Source organism: Mus pahari, chromosome 6, assembly GCF_900095145.1.
Source record: "Mus pahari chromosome 6, PAHARI_EIJ_v1.1, whole genome shotgun sequence".
Classification (NCBI taxonomy): Eukaryota; Metazoa; Chordata; class Mammalia; order Rodentia; family Muridae; genus Mus; species Mus pahari.
The window spans coordinates 60,636,262-60,655,709 of record NC_034595.1 but is presented as its reverse complement, the minus strand read 5'-3'; the positions used below and the strand labels follow the sequence as shown (position 1 = coordinate 60,655,709).

General features: G+C 36.0%; 1 protein-coding gene across 1 annotated transcript in view; it reads right to left on the bottom strand.

Moving 5' to 3' along the window:
* Positions 1-19,448, bottom strand: part of Faf1 (Fas associated factor 1) — a 307,082-nt gene that overhangs the window by 99,304 nt on the left and 188,330 nt on the right. Inside the window, exon 13 of the mRNA XM_021200199.1 lies at positions 6,151-6,305. Coding sequence (XP_021055858.1) covers positions 6,151-6,305 — 155 coding nt within the window. The remainder of the gene's footprint in view (positions 1-6,150; positions 6,306-19,448) is intronic.

The window sequence follows — 19,448 nt, the reverse complement described above, 5'->3', positions numbered from 1 at the left end:
ACAATGCCTGATTTACTCTTTTATGAAAAATATTTTTATAAAAACTTAAATATGTAATTTATTTTAAAAAAATACTTAAACTCAGTGTTTGACTTCAGGTTTGTTACAACTTGGTATGGTATACCAGCGTTGCCTTCCAGGTGCTCCTAATAAAAAAAGAGATGACCTATTAATCTGCACAGATTCCTGGTAAATATTGTGCTTTACCTATGACACAGCTGTAATGTAACTTCCTTAATGAAGCACCTTCAGTCAGAGTGGAGGTCTTTCATGGCACTCTTCTCATGTACCAAGTAGATATCCAAACAGATTTTACAGAAGCAAGAAAAACTAATACTTATTATGCTAGTGTTTTGTACTGTCTGATTTATAATAATTCAGATAGTGCTCAAAAGATATGCACAGTTAATACAAATATTCACAGACATAATTCTATTCCCAGTGGATATCAGCTTTTGAACTTCTGCCCTTGGGTTTGTTATGTTATTTCAACTTTCTGCAAACTTTTGCTGCTAGAATGAAAGGTACCTGTGGCTCAAGTATATAACTCAACATATGTCCAGTCCAATACTCTCCTCCTATAATGTTTACTTTTATTAATGCAACCACCACTGTAGAAGATTCAATATACTCTCAGAATGGCCCACTTTGAATGACCAATTGCTTCTGTGATACCAGAGATTTGGTAAAAGCTGAGGAAATAAATACTGGAACCACTAGATGAATTCATCTAGGTTGGAATTCAAACCCTTTGCCAGATGGCCCAGGGCACACCAGCATAGGGCACGGGTCTTCTGGGGCCAGTAGAAAACTGTTAAGTTAGGGCATTTTGTTGTTATTATTGCTCACTTTGTAAGGGGAAGCAAGGCTTTAGTTTTAATATTCCTATTAGTGGCTTCAGGGGAAGAGGATACAATTAGGAATAAAATAGCAAGTCTATTTTTCTTACCATTACTCAAGGTGGAGCACTTTTTACCATTATTTTTTTAAAACACACTTCAGGAGATTATTTACTTATTACCAATACAGTACTTACTTCTTTAAAAAGGCACTGTGCAAAGTAATGAGATAATAGACACAACACCCCAGGGAGATGACAACCTAGCAGGGAAGCACTATACAACAGAATAAATACTCTTAATACTAGCCATCTTAGGGGTATTATGAGAACATACAGAAAGTGCAGTAACCCAGAGTGAACTAACAAGAATGGGCTGGGAGCTGCAAGACTTCTTGAGGTTGACATCTATTCTATTTATTTTTTATTTATTTATTTTATTTTATTTTGAGTTTTTTTTTGACATCTATTCTTAAATTTGAAGTAATCATTGTTCCAGAGCTAAGCATCAACTAAGTATACACTGTAATAAAAAAATTTTTAAATTGTATTAGCTGACTTCATGATATTTTTCTGTTGTTACACAACCAAAGAGACAATTGATCTCTGCTCTACTAAGAATATGACAATACTGAATTAAATCACTACTAAAAACTTTTTTGGATATGTTATCCCAGATGGGTGAAGTTAATTCTCAGCCTGGTTCAGACCATACATACATTAGCTGGTAGCTCTGACTCTGTCTACAATTATTTTAGCCACTGAATACACTCCAAACACTAAGTTATGATGCTTTAAACTGCAGTACACTTTTCTACATCTGCAACCCAGTAAGTAAGAAATGCTAAATAACATCTTTGAATAGAATGAGTAATATTGGCATTTTATCTTTCTATGTACTGTCTCTTTCAATTTGTTCTGAGACCTTCTGAGGTACAGGAATTCACAATAAAATGTATTTCTAAACACTTTCGACATATTTTACAAATTAGTTACTTTGTCCACCTTGCTTACTATGCTGTTTAACATTTTATCTGCAGCTTCTCAGCATCAATTCTGCTTCATATTAAACACTATATATGTTTTCTCAAAGTATTTTTTTTAGGGGATGAGGCTATGGTTCAGTGGTTAAGATCAAGTGTTGCCCTTACAGAGGACTCAAGTTTGATTCCCAGCACACGAATGGTGGTTCACAACCATCATCCCTAACTCCTTTTCCAGGGGATTCAATAATCTCTTCTGACTTCCATGACCACCAGGCACACCACTGGTGCAGACATATGTAGGCAAAATGTTGAAACACATAAAATAAATTTAGTAAAAAGAATTTTTAGATTTGTCTGGAAATGGTTTATAGAATTTCCTTGTTTAGTAATATCTGGACTTGTTTAATTCTTTCACTTATACATTTATCTTATATTTCTATCAGGAATTCCAGTCAAATGGACAGGTAGGAAAGTATACCTTTTAGCACCTCTGAAGACTCTCTTTATTTCTGTAAAATAAATGGCTCTAAAAATCTAACTAGACTACAGACCTTTCCTAAGAAAGCACATTTAAACATGAAACCTTGAAATTATAAGCAACATTTTCAGGTGGAATTAGATACATGAGTTTATTTCCTACATACATTGCTTAATAAAAACAAGCTTCTCTGGGAAATCACATTTAGTAAGGAAGAAGATGCTACTCAGAAGTGCTACTAAAGTTTGGGATCTCAATTTGGATTTGGGATATTCCATATTAATACAGAATTCATTGTAATTTACTTTGTATTGACATAGATTGTTCTATCTAGATAGCTATTTGTATCACTCTAGATGTTAGAAGTCCAAAAACCATAAAACAACTTATAAAATGTTTAATAATCCATTCTTTAGTGAGGCGTGTTGGTGTGAACTTATAAACAAAGGACCCAAAAGGCAGAGGACAGAGCTGGCAGCCAGTCTTAGCTACATGATGAGGTTCTGTCTCAAAATAATAGTATTAAAATTTTTGTTAGACAAATTAACTTATATTAGTGTGACTCTCATTCATATCTATAAAAACCAAAGCACCCCCCTTGGCTCAGTATCTTTCACTCATCATCTATATACATATAATGTTCATAGCAAATTGTGACTAGAGGACTGATATTTCTTTTTTTATTTTTTTTAATTGGTTATTTTATTTACATTTCAAATGTTTTTCCCCTTCCTGGTTTCCCCTCTGCAACTCCCTATTCTACTCCCCCACACCACCCGCTTCTATGAGGGTACTCCCCCACCCACCCACCCACTTCCAACTCACCACCCTAGCATTTCCCTACATTGGGGCATCATGCCTCCACAGGACCAAGGGCCTCCCCTCCCATTGATGCCAGATAAGGCTGTTCTATGCTACATATGCAGCTGGAGTCATGGGTCCCTCCATGTGTACTCTTTGTTTAGTGGTTTAGTCCCTAGGAGCTCTGGGGAATCTGGCTGGTTAATACTGTTCTTCCTATGGGGTTGCAAACCCCTTCAGGTCCTTCCAGAAGACTGACAATTCTATGGGCTTAATTATAATATTTCTTAAGAAAGAACAGTACTTGATCAGCATGTTCATTCTCATCTTGGACATTAATATTCATAGGTATAACATTAGATATAGTCCCATAAAGCTATCAAGGAACCATCTAAATAGTTCAGATGTAAGATTCTCTACATTCCAAACATTCTATATCTATTATAAAGAAATCATAGTTACAGGCTAGTTATAGTTGGTAGTATGCTTGCAGAGTGTGTTTGAAACTCTGGGTTCAGCCCCCAACACCACAAAACTGAGCTTGAGGTCAGCTTGGGCTACCTGGGGTAGGAGGCAGGAAAGCAGGAAGATAGGAAAGCAGGAAGGAAGATACACAGGTAGGCAGGCAGATATAAATCCTAGTTAGAAGGAAACATAGCATGAGTCTCCTGATATGGGGAAACCTTTATCTTTGCATATGTAAATTTCCTAGTTCAGTTCTCTAGTAATATACAACTGATGCTCTAACCCCTTTAAGGATATAGCTCACTGGTTAATAAATATTAGTACAGGCAATATTTTACTGAATTGAGTATGACAATTGAAAAGTGAAAAGAATCAAGAATTTTTCCTGATAAACACATTTGGATAAATGTGATATAAAATAAGAAGGATCATGCAGCAGGAAATCCAATTTAACAATTTTCTTTAAATGAATCTATGATAGGTAAAACAAAATCTGTGGCAATAAACCAACCTAATTATCATACAGTTTTATAAATCAAAGGAAATCCACTTTTGCCATTTGGAGGGTATGCTATTTTAATGAACTTTTATCTTGTATTTATAAAATATACATTTTCCAAATTAATAATAATGATGGGACTGTTCATTAAAAGTAGTTACAGCATTCTATTTGCTACTTTCATATAGAGAAATGGAACACAATCATTACCTTAAATTCCACAAATAGTTTCACTCTCTTTCACTGTAATGCCCCATTTGTAGTTTCTATCAATGTTTATTAAACTGAATTTCCAGATGTTTCTATTTTTAGTCTTTAGTATCATTTCTTACTTTCAAGACAAGAATGGATAACATATTTCTTAAAATGTGGATCGAAACTGCCTATCATACTTCACAGTCCTGCAATTCACTGTGAAATAGTTAAACAGAATCTTTTTTTTTTTTTTTAAAGTGTCATAAGGAGTTAATAGGACACAGCTGTACTGGCTCTTTCTAATAAGCAGCTTCTGTCGCTTTGGTCACCACAGGTGTCTCTGTAACCTGCAAACTCTTATTACTAGTGTATCAAAGTTGTGCTACTTAACAGTCTTCTTTAGTAAAACATAACAAAGCAATTACATGGCTGTTGATTGCTAGCCATAAAAAAAAAACCCTCAAACACTGTTTTTCAAAAGAATCTACACTGCTATTTTTTGTCATTGTAAAATAAAAGGAACTAAGGAATTAAATGGAGGATAGAACAAAATGACAGCAGGTAGCCAGCTGAACTTAGCCACTACAGATGGTTCAGAAATAGTGTTTCCTTCTTCACCAAGCTGTGGATAAAAGAAAAGGAGGAGGGTCCTGACTGCCAGTGAATGGCAAAAGATTTAGCCAAGTCCTTGGTCTACATATTCTGCCTCATGAAAGACCTTCGATGCTGCATTTTTTATCTGTTTTTGGCACTGCTTTTCATCACCTTTAACTGAGTGTGAATAATAACCTGATTTAATTTAAACAAATACAGGTGCTAAAGGTTCTTTATTTATGTATAACAGGGAACATTTCCAAGGCAGAATCGAGTCATCCTAGAAAATTTCCTAACAATTTGCTTAAAGAAATGAAGTTATTAGATGAAAAAAATTGCTCCACCATTTTTTTGCCTCATGGTTAAGGGAAGAATCTTTTCAGATCCAGATTATATAAAATTAAGTCTGAATAATGATCCAAACTCCAGCCAGCCATAAGATAATAAAAGACAAATCAAATGTTGTCTAATTGTTCTATAATTGCTTGTTAAGGAACTATGATAGGGCTGCTTTGAAGTGAATTAATTTAATCTTCCTCCCTGTTTATAAGTCTGTGATTATGACTGTTAACACACCAAAAGTAGCATGATGGGATGTTATGACCACAGTGTAATTAAACATGATAAAAAATATTTCAGAAAAAATACTCTGAGAAGCAGCTTATGAAGAATTACTTACCACAGATATTATGATCAGCAAACCAAGTTTTATGCTGACAATTAGAAAAGGCTTTTTTTTCCTCCTATGGAGAATATGGATGCCCTGCTGGCTGTGTGCAAAAGAATGTGTGCAATAAAGCGATTAGATCAATTAGCATATGCTAGAGTAAAGCTATTACCAACTCCACTGGAGTAGTCCAGGATGTTCTGCCTTCTTCACTGATGTTATTTACAAAAAAAAAAAAAAAAAAAATCCCCCAAAACCCAAAACTTATTACTGGAATTACTATCAGATTTGCTTTGCTTTTTAATGAATATAATAAAAACAGAGATTTTTTTTTAAAAAAAATAATCAACAGCTTACTAGAAATGTACTCTGCCTTGGTGTAGACTACAAGACAAAATACTTTTTTACATGTTATTTTTCTAATTTAAGAAGGTTTTAAAATATATATTTTCATATTTGTAATCACTGTATGTGTTAGCTATAACAGATTTTATCTACTGAAGTATGATGGAAGAACACTCAATGGTAAGGCTAGAAAACATTCACAGTGATGACAGGGAGAAGTCAAATGTAGGACTTTTTTTTAAAATAGAAACCCAACTTACAACTTGTGAATAACAGTATTACCTTGCTCTGTTGGTGTCCTTTGTCAGATCCCAAGCCCAGGTTATAAAATTTTGACTCAGATAGGAAACGATGGATTCAGCACAAAGCATTTGTGAGCAGAACACGTTGGTTAGTACACTTTCATCATGGTGGAGGTAGATAGCAAGAAGCTTTCTCTGAAAAGAAGAGAAAAGACCAATTAATTAAAATAACCACTAAACTACGACTGCTAGAATCGAAGAGAGGCTCAATGCGTGTCTATGAACAGCAAAGACTACTCCCTAAAGCACACCTTATCTTCAGGGCTCCCAGAGCACCTACTCTCCTTAGCATATGCTATGTGCTTATCCTCTGAAGACGTTAGGATGCTTCAATGTAGTTTTAGAGACTACAGCCTTAGATTTCTATTAACATGTGCAAGCCTAATTTGAGCAGAATTGCTACAGAACTGCATTTTGTTTAAATAAAATATTTAACATTCTTCATATTTAATGCACACTCTATTAGCTCTAAACTATTCACAAAGACAGCAAAATCCCTAAAAATTCTGTTCTACTTGGAAAAAGTCTAAAATGAACTTTTTAATTCAACAGATAATTGGAAACTTCTTAACATGTGTCTCTATTAAAGAGTGTGTAGCATTTAATTGCCACTTGAAAAAAACAAGACAGAAAAACATTTAGTCCATAAGAAATGACACCTGCTTTCAAGTATCTTCTGTCATAGTTGGACAGTCCATAAAATAATCTAAAAAGTAAAATTAAACAAGATAATTTGCAGTGTCTTAGTAATACAATGACAGCAAAGAAAGGATGAAAATATTTGTTCACTCACTTTTTAGTGCTGAGTCTAAGAACAGTCACAGTTATCAGAAAAAAAAGAAAGATAAAAATTTATGGCAGGGAATATACATAGTAAGGAAGACAGTGATAAGGATACAAACTTCTTTGAGAAATCCTACCAAAGAAAGATTTCAAAGAAGTAGGGGGCTCTATCTTTACATATGAAATAAGGTTGTACTGACAGTAAATGAAAACGTGCTGTGTGGGATTCACAACAAAAGACAGTGTCTAAACAGAAGGGTCAGGCTGGAGAAAGGCTAATAGAGTCTGATGCTTAGAACAATACTGGTTAAGAAATTAGATTAAAAAATACAAAAGTAATCATGAAAATTCTTTCTTCAAAGCACAATTTTTTATTAGATGAGAATAACTAAGACAGGCAGAATAATTTTATACAATCAGCTATAATAAACTAGATACACTTAATTTTGCAATTATTATTTACATAAATCTCCAGAGTGTATCTGTAGATACTCATACTCTCATTAGCATACAAGGAAACTCAAGTTTAGAAACGACTTATCCCATCAGTAAGAGTCAGTAAGAAATTCAGCTACAACTGGAACCTAGATTGTCTGAATCCAGGTCTAGTACTCTTTCAGTGACTAGAGTAAGTCTCATGGAAATTGGACACACTCTGTAATCAAGAGGCATGTGGAGTACTTGTGTAAAACAGACATGGCAGAATTCACATGACATAGTGAGCAGGGCCTCAGAGACAGCATGTAACTGGATAAGGATAGGATGCCTGGCTATAAATAGCTCAGCTGATCCCACCATGATTCTAGGTGTTAATTCGTTTATTCTCTCATTCAATAAGCATTTGTCGAAATCCCATTGTGTCAGACCCAGCAGGACACATAGGCAATAAAATGATGAACAGAACAGACTAAGGAATTCTTCACCTTTGTTAAGGACTACAGATAACAGTAACTGGTCTTCTAGGAAGTTTGTAATCAGACACATTGCTGGAGAGATACTTATCTGGCAAATTCCACTCATCCTTAAAGGCTCAAGGCAAATGCTTCTATGAACTCCCTTTAATTCCCTCACAGTTAAGAGCTTCCTTTTCTGGTTGGCTTCTAGCTCTTCCCATTAGTACTATAATTGTTTACAAGTTTCCCCTCTAGACAAAGTCTCTCAAGGGCCAGGACTGGGTCTATAATTCTTCTTTGGCTCTTTCAACTAGCATAGGTCCTAGCCTGTTACAGGAAATAAACTCCAATATTGATCTTAACCACAGCCCCATAGCAAAAAGACACCAAATGTCAGAGATAAATGCTAAATCTGTTTTTTATTAAGTGAATCAAGAATCTCTGGCTTCAGAGAGAGAAACGTGAACCTGGCTGCACTAACAAATTCCGGGCTCCTCTTTTTAGCTTTCTAGCTGAGTCGACAGAGAGATGTCAACCTCTAATTCGTATCTCAGCAACTATATTTAATGAGGGTGGGAACAAGAGAGCTGTCCCTTTTTAAATCAGCAGATTTTTAATCAAACAATAGCAATAGCTAAATCGTTAAAATGCTTACTTCTCCCAAGAACACTGCAAAGGAACATTTAGACTTTGGGAAAGAGATTAGTGATTTGCATCGCTATCTCACTGATTTAATTTAAATGCTCTCCCAAACCAAACACATATGTGCCCAAGAGGTTACTAAGACACCCAACATGCAGAGTTCCCTATAAGAGCAGCTGATAGTGTTGACTGAAACTACACTTGGAAACCCAGGGTGCTAATGCACAATATCAAGCAATAAAAAAAGCATCTCTTTGGCAATATTTAATTTTAAAAAGAAGAAAGAGGCAGGCAGAGAGCAGGCACTGTCTGTTTTGGAGGATCAGGCATTCTGCATTTCAAAGCACGGGTCCCTGCAATATCCAGGTTACTGTGCTAGAATCTCGACTATTATATCGCAGTTTGTGAGAGGGAGGGCAAAGATGTGTTTACTCAGTGATTAGGCCCTTAGAATAAGCCTCTAGCTCCTAGAGAGACAGCTCACCACTTATTCATTTGGGCCAATTCACAAAGCCTAGGAAGATTAAACATCCATGCTGAGAAGACAAGCGAATGCAGACGGTGAAAAAGAAATAAAAATTCTTTAAAAACTCTGAGATGACTTCATTATTTTTCCACAAGGAAACTTTAGGAAAGTGTTTAGTTAGAGAAAAACCACATTGACCTCTCTGTAAACCCTTAATCTTGCCTTTGTGGAATCAATGCTTTGTGGAAAGCAACTGGCTCACTGCACTCCTCTTTTCACTGGAAGCTGGAAGAAAAAAAGGCTCTGGAGAAACAGTTTTCCTTCCAGGGACACAAACCCCTGACACTGTTAAACACTAGATGCCAGGAAAACACACTTAAAACTTCTCACTTTAAGTCCTAAGTGGAATGTGAGAAAGATGGTAAAAAGAGTATCTAAAAACAAAAAAAAAAAAAAAAAAAAAAAAAAAAAAAGAGTATCTAAATAGAATCTTCAGGCCAGGGCACTCCCAGAGCAGCGTTCAGAGAAGAAGCTGAATATTCTTAGTCTTGCTTTTCTTACGTGGTAAATTTCCAATACAAGTCTTTTGGGTTTTTTTCCCCCTCTGCTACAATGACAGTAAATAAGCAGGCATACTCTTAATTTGGGATATAAAAATCAGATTAAATTATAGGCAAATATAAACTCCAGGCTCAGATTCTGATTCTCCTACTGAGCTCAATTAAGCATAGACCCAAACAGAAAGAACTCAGTTTAGCAAATCAACCAATTTTGGAGGAAAGAAACTGCACAGTAATCAAGAAACTACATTCATGAAGAAAAGGGCATTTGGTATGCAGAAAAACCCTAAGAAAAATTTTTGTTATTCCATTACTATAGCTTGTTTCTTTAGTCCATTCCTAATTCCGTCCATTAACATTTATGGAGAGCCACATGTTAGGCATTGAGAACATAAAATGCATATCACAAAATTCCCTTGCCTTACAGAATTGGGGAAGAGGAGGATCTATGGGTGAAATAAATGTGCAATTGTCATACCATATAACAAGTGATAATATTCAATAAGTAAAAAGACATTTCCCTCCTTTTTAGCTTGGTAGAGAAGAGAGAAGTCTGGTAGGCCACAAAAGCAAACCACAAAGACTTGCACTCTGACAGTGGCTTTACGGGCTGGGTTTTGGTAAGAGGGTAAGGAAGTCTTCCAGACTAAAGCAACAGAACACCCTGGTCTATCCCAGCTCTGTCATCTACCACCCGTGAGGCACGACAAACTGTGCAGATCTCAGATAAAGTGCATTAAGTGTTTATTTACTGTACCTATCACGACTACTATATATAAAAGTACTGCTAAGATAAAGATTTCCAGGCAACACTGGAAAGCAAATCCTAGAAAAAGGGTAGCCATGAAAATAGTCCATAGTTTAAGCAGCTCTCTGAAGTTTCCCTTCTGGTAACAGAGACTGGAATGGTAATTGTGCCTTCAGTGTATTAAGCACCAACAAATCTAGAAGCTAAGGTATTAGCCTGATGCTCAGAAATGGCGCAGCAAGCAGTAACCAATGTGCTTTGACTTTGTACTACAGTGGCTAGCAAATTTTAACACATAGTGTCACAGAACTGTAGACCATTAGAATGGAAAGCTGGTAAGGTGGTTCAGCTGGTAGATTGACTGCTTCCTGTGTCTGATGCCCTGAGTTCAATCCTGACCACTGCATAAACTAAGTATAGTTGTCTATAATTCAAACATTTAGGAACAGAGACAACTGGATCAGAGTCACAAGTCGAGATGATGCTGAGAGAGAGAGAGAGAGAGAGAGAGAGAGAGAGAGAGAGAGAGAGAGAGCTGTATCAACGGACGGATGGACGGACGGAGGGAGGAAGAAGANTGAGAGAGAGAGAGAGAGAGAGAGAGAGAGAGAGAGAGAGAGAGAGAGAGAGAGAGAGAGAGATATTTGGAGGGGGAGGGGAGGAAGGAAAGAAGGAAAGGATGGACGGACGGAGGGAGGAGAGGGGAAGGACTACTTGAAATGCTTGTTTTCAAGTACCATGGCATATATAATCTGTGTTATTTCAGAGATTTTAATGTTGATATGACAAATAATTTGGAAAAATATTGACTGATTTTTTTCCAGTATAAGAAGATTGAGTGTTAAATAATTTCCTTTATGGAATATGGTATCTGACTTTCTCCCCTTCCCACTACTGAATTACTATTATTACTCTTGTGACCTGTTTTAAGTTGATGAGTAATTTATTGACACAAACACCTGGTAGAATAAAACATCTGCTTATATCTTTATTACACCAAATAACTTAATACTGCTACAATAATATCTAAAACAGAACACATATGCAGATTTTCTCAATTGCCTCCAAAATGTTCTCCAGGTGCTTTGTCTCAGTCGTTCGCTTTTTAGTTCCTTAATTTAGTTCTCATTCCTGTGTGTGTGTGTGTGTGTGTGTGTGTGTGTGTGTGTGTGTGTATGTGTTTACCGGGTGTGTAGTGTATGTCCCACATCCTTTATGTAGAGGATAGAGGACAACTCATAAAAATCAGGTTTTCTATCTACAATGTTGGATTCAAGGGTTCAATTCAGGCTGTGAATAAAGCCTGCATACAAGGGTCTGGGCCCTCTCTTCAGCCCCATTTTCTGATATTCTGAGACAGTTTTATGTAGACCAAGTTAGCCTTGAACTTGCTACACAGTGGAGGATGATCTTGAAAAGTCCTGATTCTCCTGCCAGAGAACTTGGATTAAGAGTGTGTGCCACTATCCCAAGCCACAGTGGTATTCTTATATGTGGATACTCAATGGCCTCATCCAGTGTCCAGCGTTAAATGTATGGTAAAAGCAGAGGAAAGGCAGCAAGGAGTCAGAGTCCAGCTTTGCTACTCACCAGCTATGTGGATCTTAGAAACATTACTTTTTCTCTTCTGGGTGTCATGTATCTCTAGAAAACTGAAATCTACTACTTTTCCCAACTGGTGATAGTAAGGAGGTTTAATTAGTCACTTTTGTTGTTGCTCTGACCAAATAACTTGAGAAGTAGTGCAAGGGATACAGGGTCTATTTGAGCTTACAGTTCTGGGAAGACACATACAACTCAACATTGTGGCAAGACACAGTAGCAAGAAACTCTCACTCACCATCTGTAAACTGCATGAATATTCACATTCAGCTCATTTTCTCCATTTTCTTCAGTCTAAGACCTTAGCCCATGGAATAATGCCACCCATAGATGATATGGGTCTTCCTCCCTTCAGTAAACTTGATCTAGACAATCCCGTCAAGGTATTCCCAGAGGCTTGTATCTTAAGTGATTCTAGACCATGCCAAGTCCACAATATTAACCATCACAGGACATAGACTAGCAAAACAGTGGCTATGAGTACAATTGGGAAAAAAAAAATCAAAGAAAGAAGTTTGGCAAATATCAGTGCCAAATACCAGTCTGTAGGAACCCTTAGCTGAGTTGGATTTTTTTTGTTAGGATATTTATCATATGCTCTGTTTTGAACTGAGCACTAAGGACAAAATGCAACCTGCACATGGCTCACAAAGCCCTTCTAGAGCTTATGTTTTTATTTATTATTATTTACATATTTTAAAATAAAGTATAATTATATCACTTTCTCTCTTCTCTTTCCTTACTTGAGCACCCCCCCCCCCAGTTCCTCCCTCCATCTCTGATCATCAGCCAGATGGTGATCTATCAGATGGTGAATGGTGAAGGACTATAATCCCAACACTAGGGAGAGAATAGGAGGAAGAGCAGAGTTTAGGGCCAGCCCCAACTATACATCAAGGTTAAGGTCTGCCCGAGTTACGTGACACCCTGTCACAAAAAGCCAAAAAACAAGCAATCATAAAATGTGAGAGCCACATGCAAGTTGGATTGTGAAAAAACATTTCCTTGTTCAATTCTCAAAGATGATTTCAGAAACCAATAGGCAGGAACCAAACTGTGGAAGTTCCTAAAGGAAATAGCTACTACCTAAGAAGAAGAAATGATGCCTTTTTCTCCACAGCCCCTGAAGCAGATGTTAAAATAGCATTTTGAGATGCTAAAAACAGATGCTTTTGAGTTTCACACAGGGGAAGCAGTCATATGAAAGACAGAAAGTGGTGGAGGGGGTGAGGAATGGGGAGGAAAAATAAAGCCAATTTTTCATTATAAGCTGACAAATGTTTATTAGGTGTAGGTTTTCATCAGTTTCAATTGCTCATACTTAATACTCAGGCCCTGAATAACCTTGGCTTAAGGCCAACATGTGACTAAAGTATTTTAAATAAGGAAATTAGAGGCTCAAATGTCTGGCTCTTAACAACAAATTACAGAGATGTAGGTATGTTTCAGGGAGCAAGGGAGGTTTGAGGAAGAAGTATAGAGGAAAGGAAAGGAAAGGAAAGGAAAGGAAAGGAAAGGAAAGGAAAGGAAAGGAAAGGAAAGGAAAGGAAAGGAAAGGAAAGGAAAGGAAAGGAAAGGAAAGGAAAGGAAAGGAAAGGAAAGGGACAGGAAAGGAAAGGAAAGGAAAGGAAAGGAAAGGAAAGGAAAGGAAAGGAAAGGAAAGGAAAGGAAAGAGCTAGTTCAGTACCAAGGCCTCAAGAAAGAACCTCTTCAAAGTACTAGAGCTACAGCTCCATGGTAGAGCATGAAAGAGACTGTGTTTGATCTTGATACCACCCACAACTCACACTCACAAAGGTAGGCAGAATTTTTCTGATTCTGATAGTCTTTTGAGAGGGTTAACATTATCTCTAATAAATAATGGCCTGTTAAATAGGTAGAATAATATGAATATGACTTATATACTTCAAAAGGTAGTAGGAAACGTCCCCTGCCTCTGCCACAGGGGTGGGAGGCAGGGCAAGGTGCTTATATAGTTCACCTATTTCATTTATTTCCACATTCAAAGGAATGGGCAAACTACATCAGAGAAGAACTAAATTAACAATTAATTTCTCATTAAAATATATTAATAATGCCTTCTTGCTAAAAAAAAAAATCAAAGGAATTACAACGATTTGTATGCAAATATGTTCAGTAGACTTTAAACTACAACACATCAAGCACTATTTGGCAGAGAGATTTCAAAGCTTAATATTGTGAATTATAAATACAAACTGAGTTTAAGTACAGTAAACTGTAATAACTTTTTTCAGTACAGAAAGGGTTAAGCCTGGGGCCCAATATATGCTAAGTGCTCCATCACTGATAGTATCCCAAGGCTTCCCTCTCCTATCCCCCCACTGATTTTGCTTTGTAGAACAGGCCTAAACTATGTAATTCAGGCTGGCCTTGAACTCATAAATTTCCTGTCCCTAAATATTAGGATTACAGGTGTGCACTGAAGTGCCTGGCTTACTCTAACTCTTCATCATATACTTAATATATATGGTAGAGATTGTCTGTTAATGGGTCCTAAATGTCTCCATTTTTTTCTTAGTGAAGAATCTCTGATTTTTGTTTGTTTGTATTGCTTTAAGGTAAATCGATGCCTAAGAAATGAAAACTAAGTTTCCCTGTTAAGAAATGAAAACTAAGTTTCCCGGTTAAGCACATGTGGCCCACTAACCTTTGGCCCATTAAGCAGATATGTTAGCTGAAGTTCCAGCAGTCACCCTGAATGATGTCATAACCTGAAAAGAAAGAAAGAAAGAAAGAAAGAAAGAAAGAAAGAAAGAAAGAAAGAAAGAAAGAAAGAAAGAAAGAAAGAAAGAAAGAAAGAAAGAAAGAAAAGAAAAGAAAGAAAGGAACAAACAACCAAGTTTCAGATTCTGTGATGTGCCATAACAGAACCAGACAGAAGACCTGTGGACTTGAGGAAGAAAGAAAAATCTAGAGGTTACTTTGTTATCAATGTTTATCTTTCATTTACAAACAACAATTTTTACCTACCAAAAAAAAAAAAAAGCTTTGGTCAATGAGGAAAATGACAAGTCAATGAAATTATCATAAAATCCATGAAATCTTAAGAAAAATTACAAATTTAGGATTGAGGTCTTTGTCTAGCAGAAAAATTCTCAAAACGTGCTAGTGTGTGGTTTACACTTAGAGGATAGGCTGGTAGTTCTTTTAGGACAGCTAGTAAGTAAAAAGGAGTCTGTTCTCAAAAGGCGAGTAGGAATACAAAAGGAGGCAGCAAGGAGGGTGTTGCTTGGGGTGACTTTAGCATTTATTTTTTACACAGTAAGTTATAAAGAATTTCTCTTAGTAGCATGTAAAGCAGCCATTTTACCCAGAAAAGGTAGCCCTATCCAATTTGGAATAATATAACAATGAAGTGTTCATCTACAGAAATGCAACAGGTGCTGAGCTGACACGTGTGAGTCAGAAGATGAAGGAAATTATAGTAAATGGCTTTACTGTACCATTTCTCTCCGTCAACATTTCTTTCTTTCTTTCTTTTTTTTTTTTTAAAGATTTATTTATTTATTATATGTAAGTACACTGTAGCTGTCTTCAGACACTCCAGAAGAGGGCGTCAGGTCTTGTTACGGATGGTTGTAAGCCACCATGTGGTTGCTGGGATTTGAACTCCGGACCTTTGGAAGAGCAGTCGGGTGCTCTTACCCACTGAGCCATCTCACCAGCCCCAACATTTCTATCTACTTACTAATTATGCACAATTGTAATTCTGTAACAGAACAGCCACAATAAACATGTCTATCATGTACTTCCTGTTTAACTTACTATATCTTCAACACCCTTCTAGGCCTTCAATATCTATGAACTACCTTTATTTAGCATTTTACCATAGAAATGTAACATATTTAGTTTTTATTGATGGGTGTTTTAAGACATTTCCATTTTTGATATTCAGACAATGCTATAACAAACATTTTGTTTACATCTTTTTTATATCTACATTAAAATACTTTTGCTATTATGAGAAAATGATATACCAGAATGATTTTATCTCTATTTCTTGTATCAAAATGGAAAGTATTTTTTCATATTTTATTGGTTATTTCTATTTCCTTTCTGTAAAATGTTTACTTATATTGCTTGTCTATGCTACAGTTATCTTTTTCCTACTTAATATTTTGATTATGTCATAAGTATATTTTAGAGAAATCAGCAACTTGTGGCTATTATAAGATATGCATATATGGAAAGAAAAAGAAAAAACAGGATGTGCTCTTTAGAATCAGAAAGAATGTGAACTATGCGATACTATAACTGTGCCATGGATTTAAATAATTGTTGACACAGCACGTCTATACATATATAGTTTCCTTGTATCCAATCTCTGTGTGTCTAATATTTTCTATGAACTGCTACTTTATCATTCATTCCTATCTATAGTTCTGACAATAATACCCTCCTCTTCAAAATCTATCAAAAACAAACCACTGATTAACAACAGTAACAGCAGCAATATATATATATATATATATATATATATCTTTTGTTGGTGTTCATGGATTTCTATGACCTGTCTCCCTAAACATCTGGTTTAGCTCTACTGGTCCCTTATGTGCATATGTGTACCAAGTAAACAAGCCAACAGATTGTCACTAACATTCTATTCAGATAGCTTGCCCGTTATTAAAGAGATGTAATCACAATACCAAGGTATATTCATTATTATGGTACTTTTCAGCTGCAACTTGGTGATAATAAAGGAGAGTATATACGTTAGTTTCAAAAACAATTCTGCCTGATATTTTTAATGTTCACCTACTGAAAGCAAACAACATCCAAGATGTTGAAATCACAATAAATTACAAAGAAAACTTTAAACAAACATATCATAAAACTAATGTTTTTTATTAAACAATTGCAATATGAGAACTGTGATGATTAAACTTTTAATTAGAATTGATAACCAAGTATAAGAATTAATGACATTCTAAATGGTGCTAACATAATGTTTAGCAAAAAACATCTAATAATAGAACAACATATTTTGTTGGTATGACTGTGTTTATATAAAACATATCAGCTGTTTGTTTCTTTATTCTGTTGTTTTTTAAGATTAAAGTCTCATGTATACAAAGTTATTTCCAAACTTAAATATTTTACAAAAATCCTGAACTTGTAATCTTTCTTTCTCCACTTACTATGAATTAGGATTCCACATATGTACTACAGTGCCAGGCCTTAAACATTTACCTGACTCAGCCACCATAAATCATGAAGGAGTGTTGGCTTTTGTCAAAGGCCTGTTCTGCATCTAATGAGATAATCATGTTTTTTGTTTTGTTTCTTTATCTTTCAGTATGTATATATGGCAGATTACAATTATTGATTTTTATATGCTGACCCACCTCTGCATCTATGGGATGAAGCCTACTTGAGAATGGTGGATGATCTTTTGTGATTTGTTCATAAATTAAGTTTTGCAAGTATTTTATTGAGTAGTTTTATTTTTTTGGTTTCTTGAGACAGGGTTTCTCTGTTTAGCCCTGGCTGTCCTGGAACTCACTCTGCAGACCAGGCTGGCCTCGAACTCAGAAATCCGCCTGTCTCTGCCTCCCAAGTGCTGGGATTAAAGGTGTGCGCCACCACGCCCGGCTTGAGTATTTTTCATCTATATTCATGAGGGAGATCTGTTAATTGTTTCTTTGTTGGCCCTTTAATGTGGTTTGGATATCAGAGGAACTGTGGCCTCATAAAATGAAATGGGCAATGTTTGTTCAGTTTCTATTTTGTGGAATAATTTGAGGCTTATTGGCATTGACTCTTCTGTGAAAGTCTGGTAGAATTACTGCACTAAAAACTATCTTGGCCCTGTGCTTTCTTTAGTTGGTAGACTTTTGGTAGACTTTTCATTGCTACTTGCATTTCACTTGGGGGGGGGGATACATTTCTGTTTCAATTATTTATCTGATCTCAATTTAACTTTGGTAATTGCAAGGTTTTAAAATACCTCCATGACTCTCTGGATTTCCTTCCTATCTGTATGATGATATCCTAGGTGTGTCAGAACTCCTGGGAGTCAAGCTGCTTCAGGGATCCTGGGATCCTGCTGTGATCAAGCCACTGAGTCTTGTGATCCTGGGCATGTTAGAGAGCCTTTGAGTCTGTGTGCTGTGGGACTGGTTGCGGAGCTATCGCCCAAGGTCTGCTCACGGCACTGTCATAGACCAGAAGGAACTGTACCTTTTATTTCTAATTAAGATGCATCTATATTATTATTATTTTATATACCAAACAGTACTTGTATGTTGAAAAACATTTTTCTAAAATATATAAGCAAGGTAAGTGTGAAGAATGCTATCTTCTCTGTCACTTAAAATTACTTTCTAAGACACTGCCTGGTCTTTAAGGAATTCAATAGCAATTTTAAAAATTCAGTAGAAAGAAAATCAAAATAAGCAGACTATGCATATTTTTCAAAAAAGAAAAGAAGTCAGTTTCCTTGGTTTTCTCAATGGTAGGATATGAAAGTATCTACGCTTTAGTTATACTAAAACTAACAACAGAATTGTACAGATTTAGTATTTCTTAAAAGATACTAATCAATGATGATAGTTAGGTTTCTTTCAGATGGGGGCAGTAGAAATGGTAGTTCCTAAACAGTACCCAATTAAAAAAAATAAATATAATAAAAATAGGATAAAGAAACACTGTTAATGAGAAATATTCAACTTGGGGTTGGGGTATTCACAAGGTTCTTGAAGTCCTGAAATTACTTTCAGGGATATCCCATAAAGTCAATGAGAAAAGTGTTTTCTTATTTTACATGGTCCAGGGTACTTATGGAAATCATCCCAATTAATTCTCAAGTTACCATAGAAAGTAAATACCACCATCATCTACATTCTGTTGACATTCATAAAGTTTAAAGACAGGCTGTAGGCTGTTATTTGGGGCAACAGAGCTACTAAACAAAAATAGGGACCTGGGCACAGGTTTCCTTAAATAATGCATAGCATTTATAAAAAAAGTTCTGGATGTGATGTCAAATTTAAGAACTGCAACTAGATTTGATATAAAGCCCACTCTCTTAAGAGTGATGCCTGGAAAAGAAAAGACCCTTCACATTGAAGATAAACTCTGCCAGGGGGATTTTCTTACTGTTGACTTTTCAGTTACTAAGAATCCTCACTCATTCTTCAGGGAACATTTTGTGGTATAGTATAAGAAAAGTCATCAGAGGCAGCAGGAGGAAAAGATAGAGATTTACTGGGAGAATCATCTTCAAAAACTCCCAACATAATTATGAACGATCAGTGGGAACTCTTCAGAAAATGTCATTAAGGACCGAGTCCACTGGTTTTCCCAGCTTTATACCTGTAACATAACTCTAACTAGCACTTTGGGTTTTGTCCCAATAACATCAAGCTGTTTACGGTTTTCTCATATTATCTTACATTGGCATAACTTTAAAAATCTCCAATCCTACAAAAAATTCTGTTATTTGCCCATACATTTTTTATCTAAGATTCTAGTCAGAGCTGGGTCTACACTTGTCTGCAGTCTCAGCTGAAGTAGGATGATCTCAAGTTTGAGACCGACCTAGGTTATAACCTGAGAACCCAT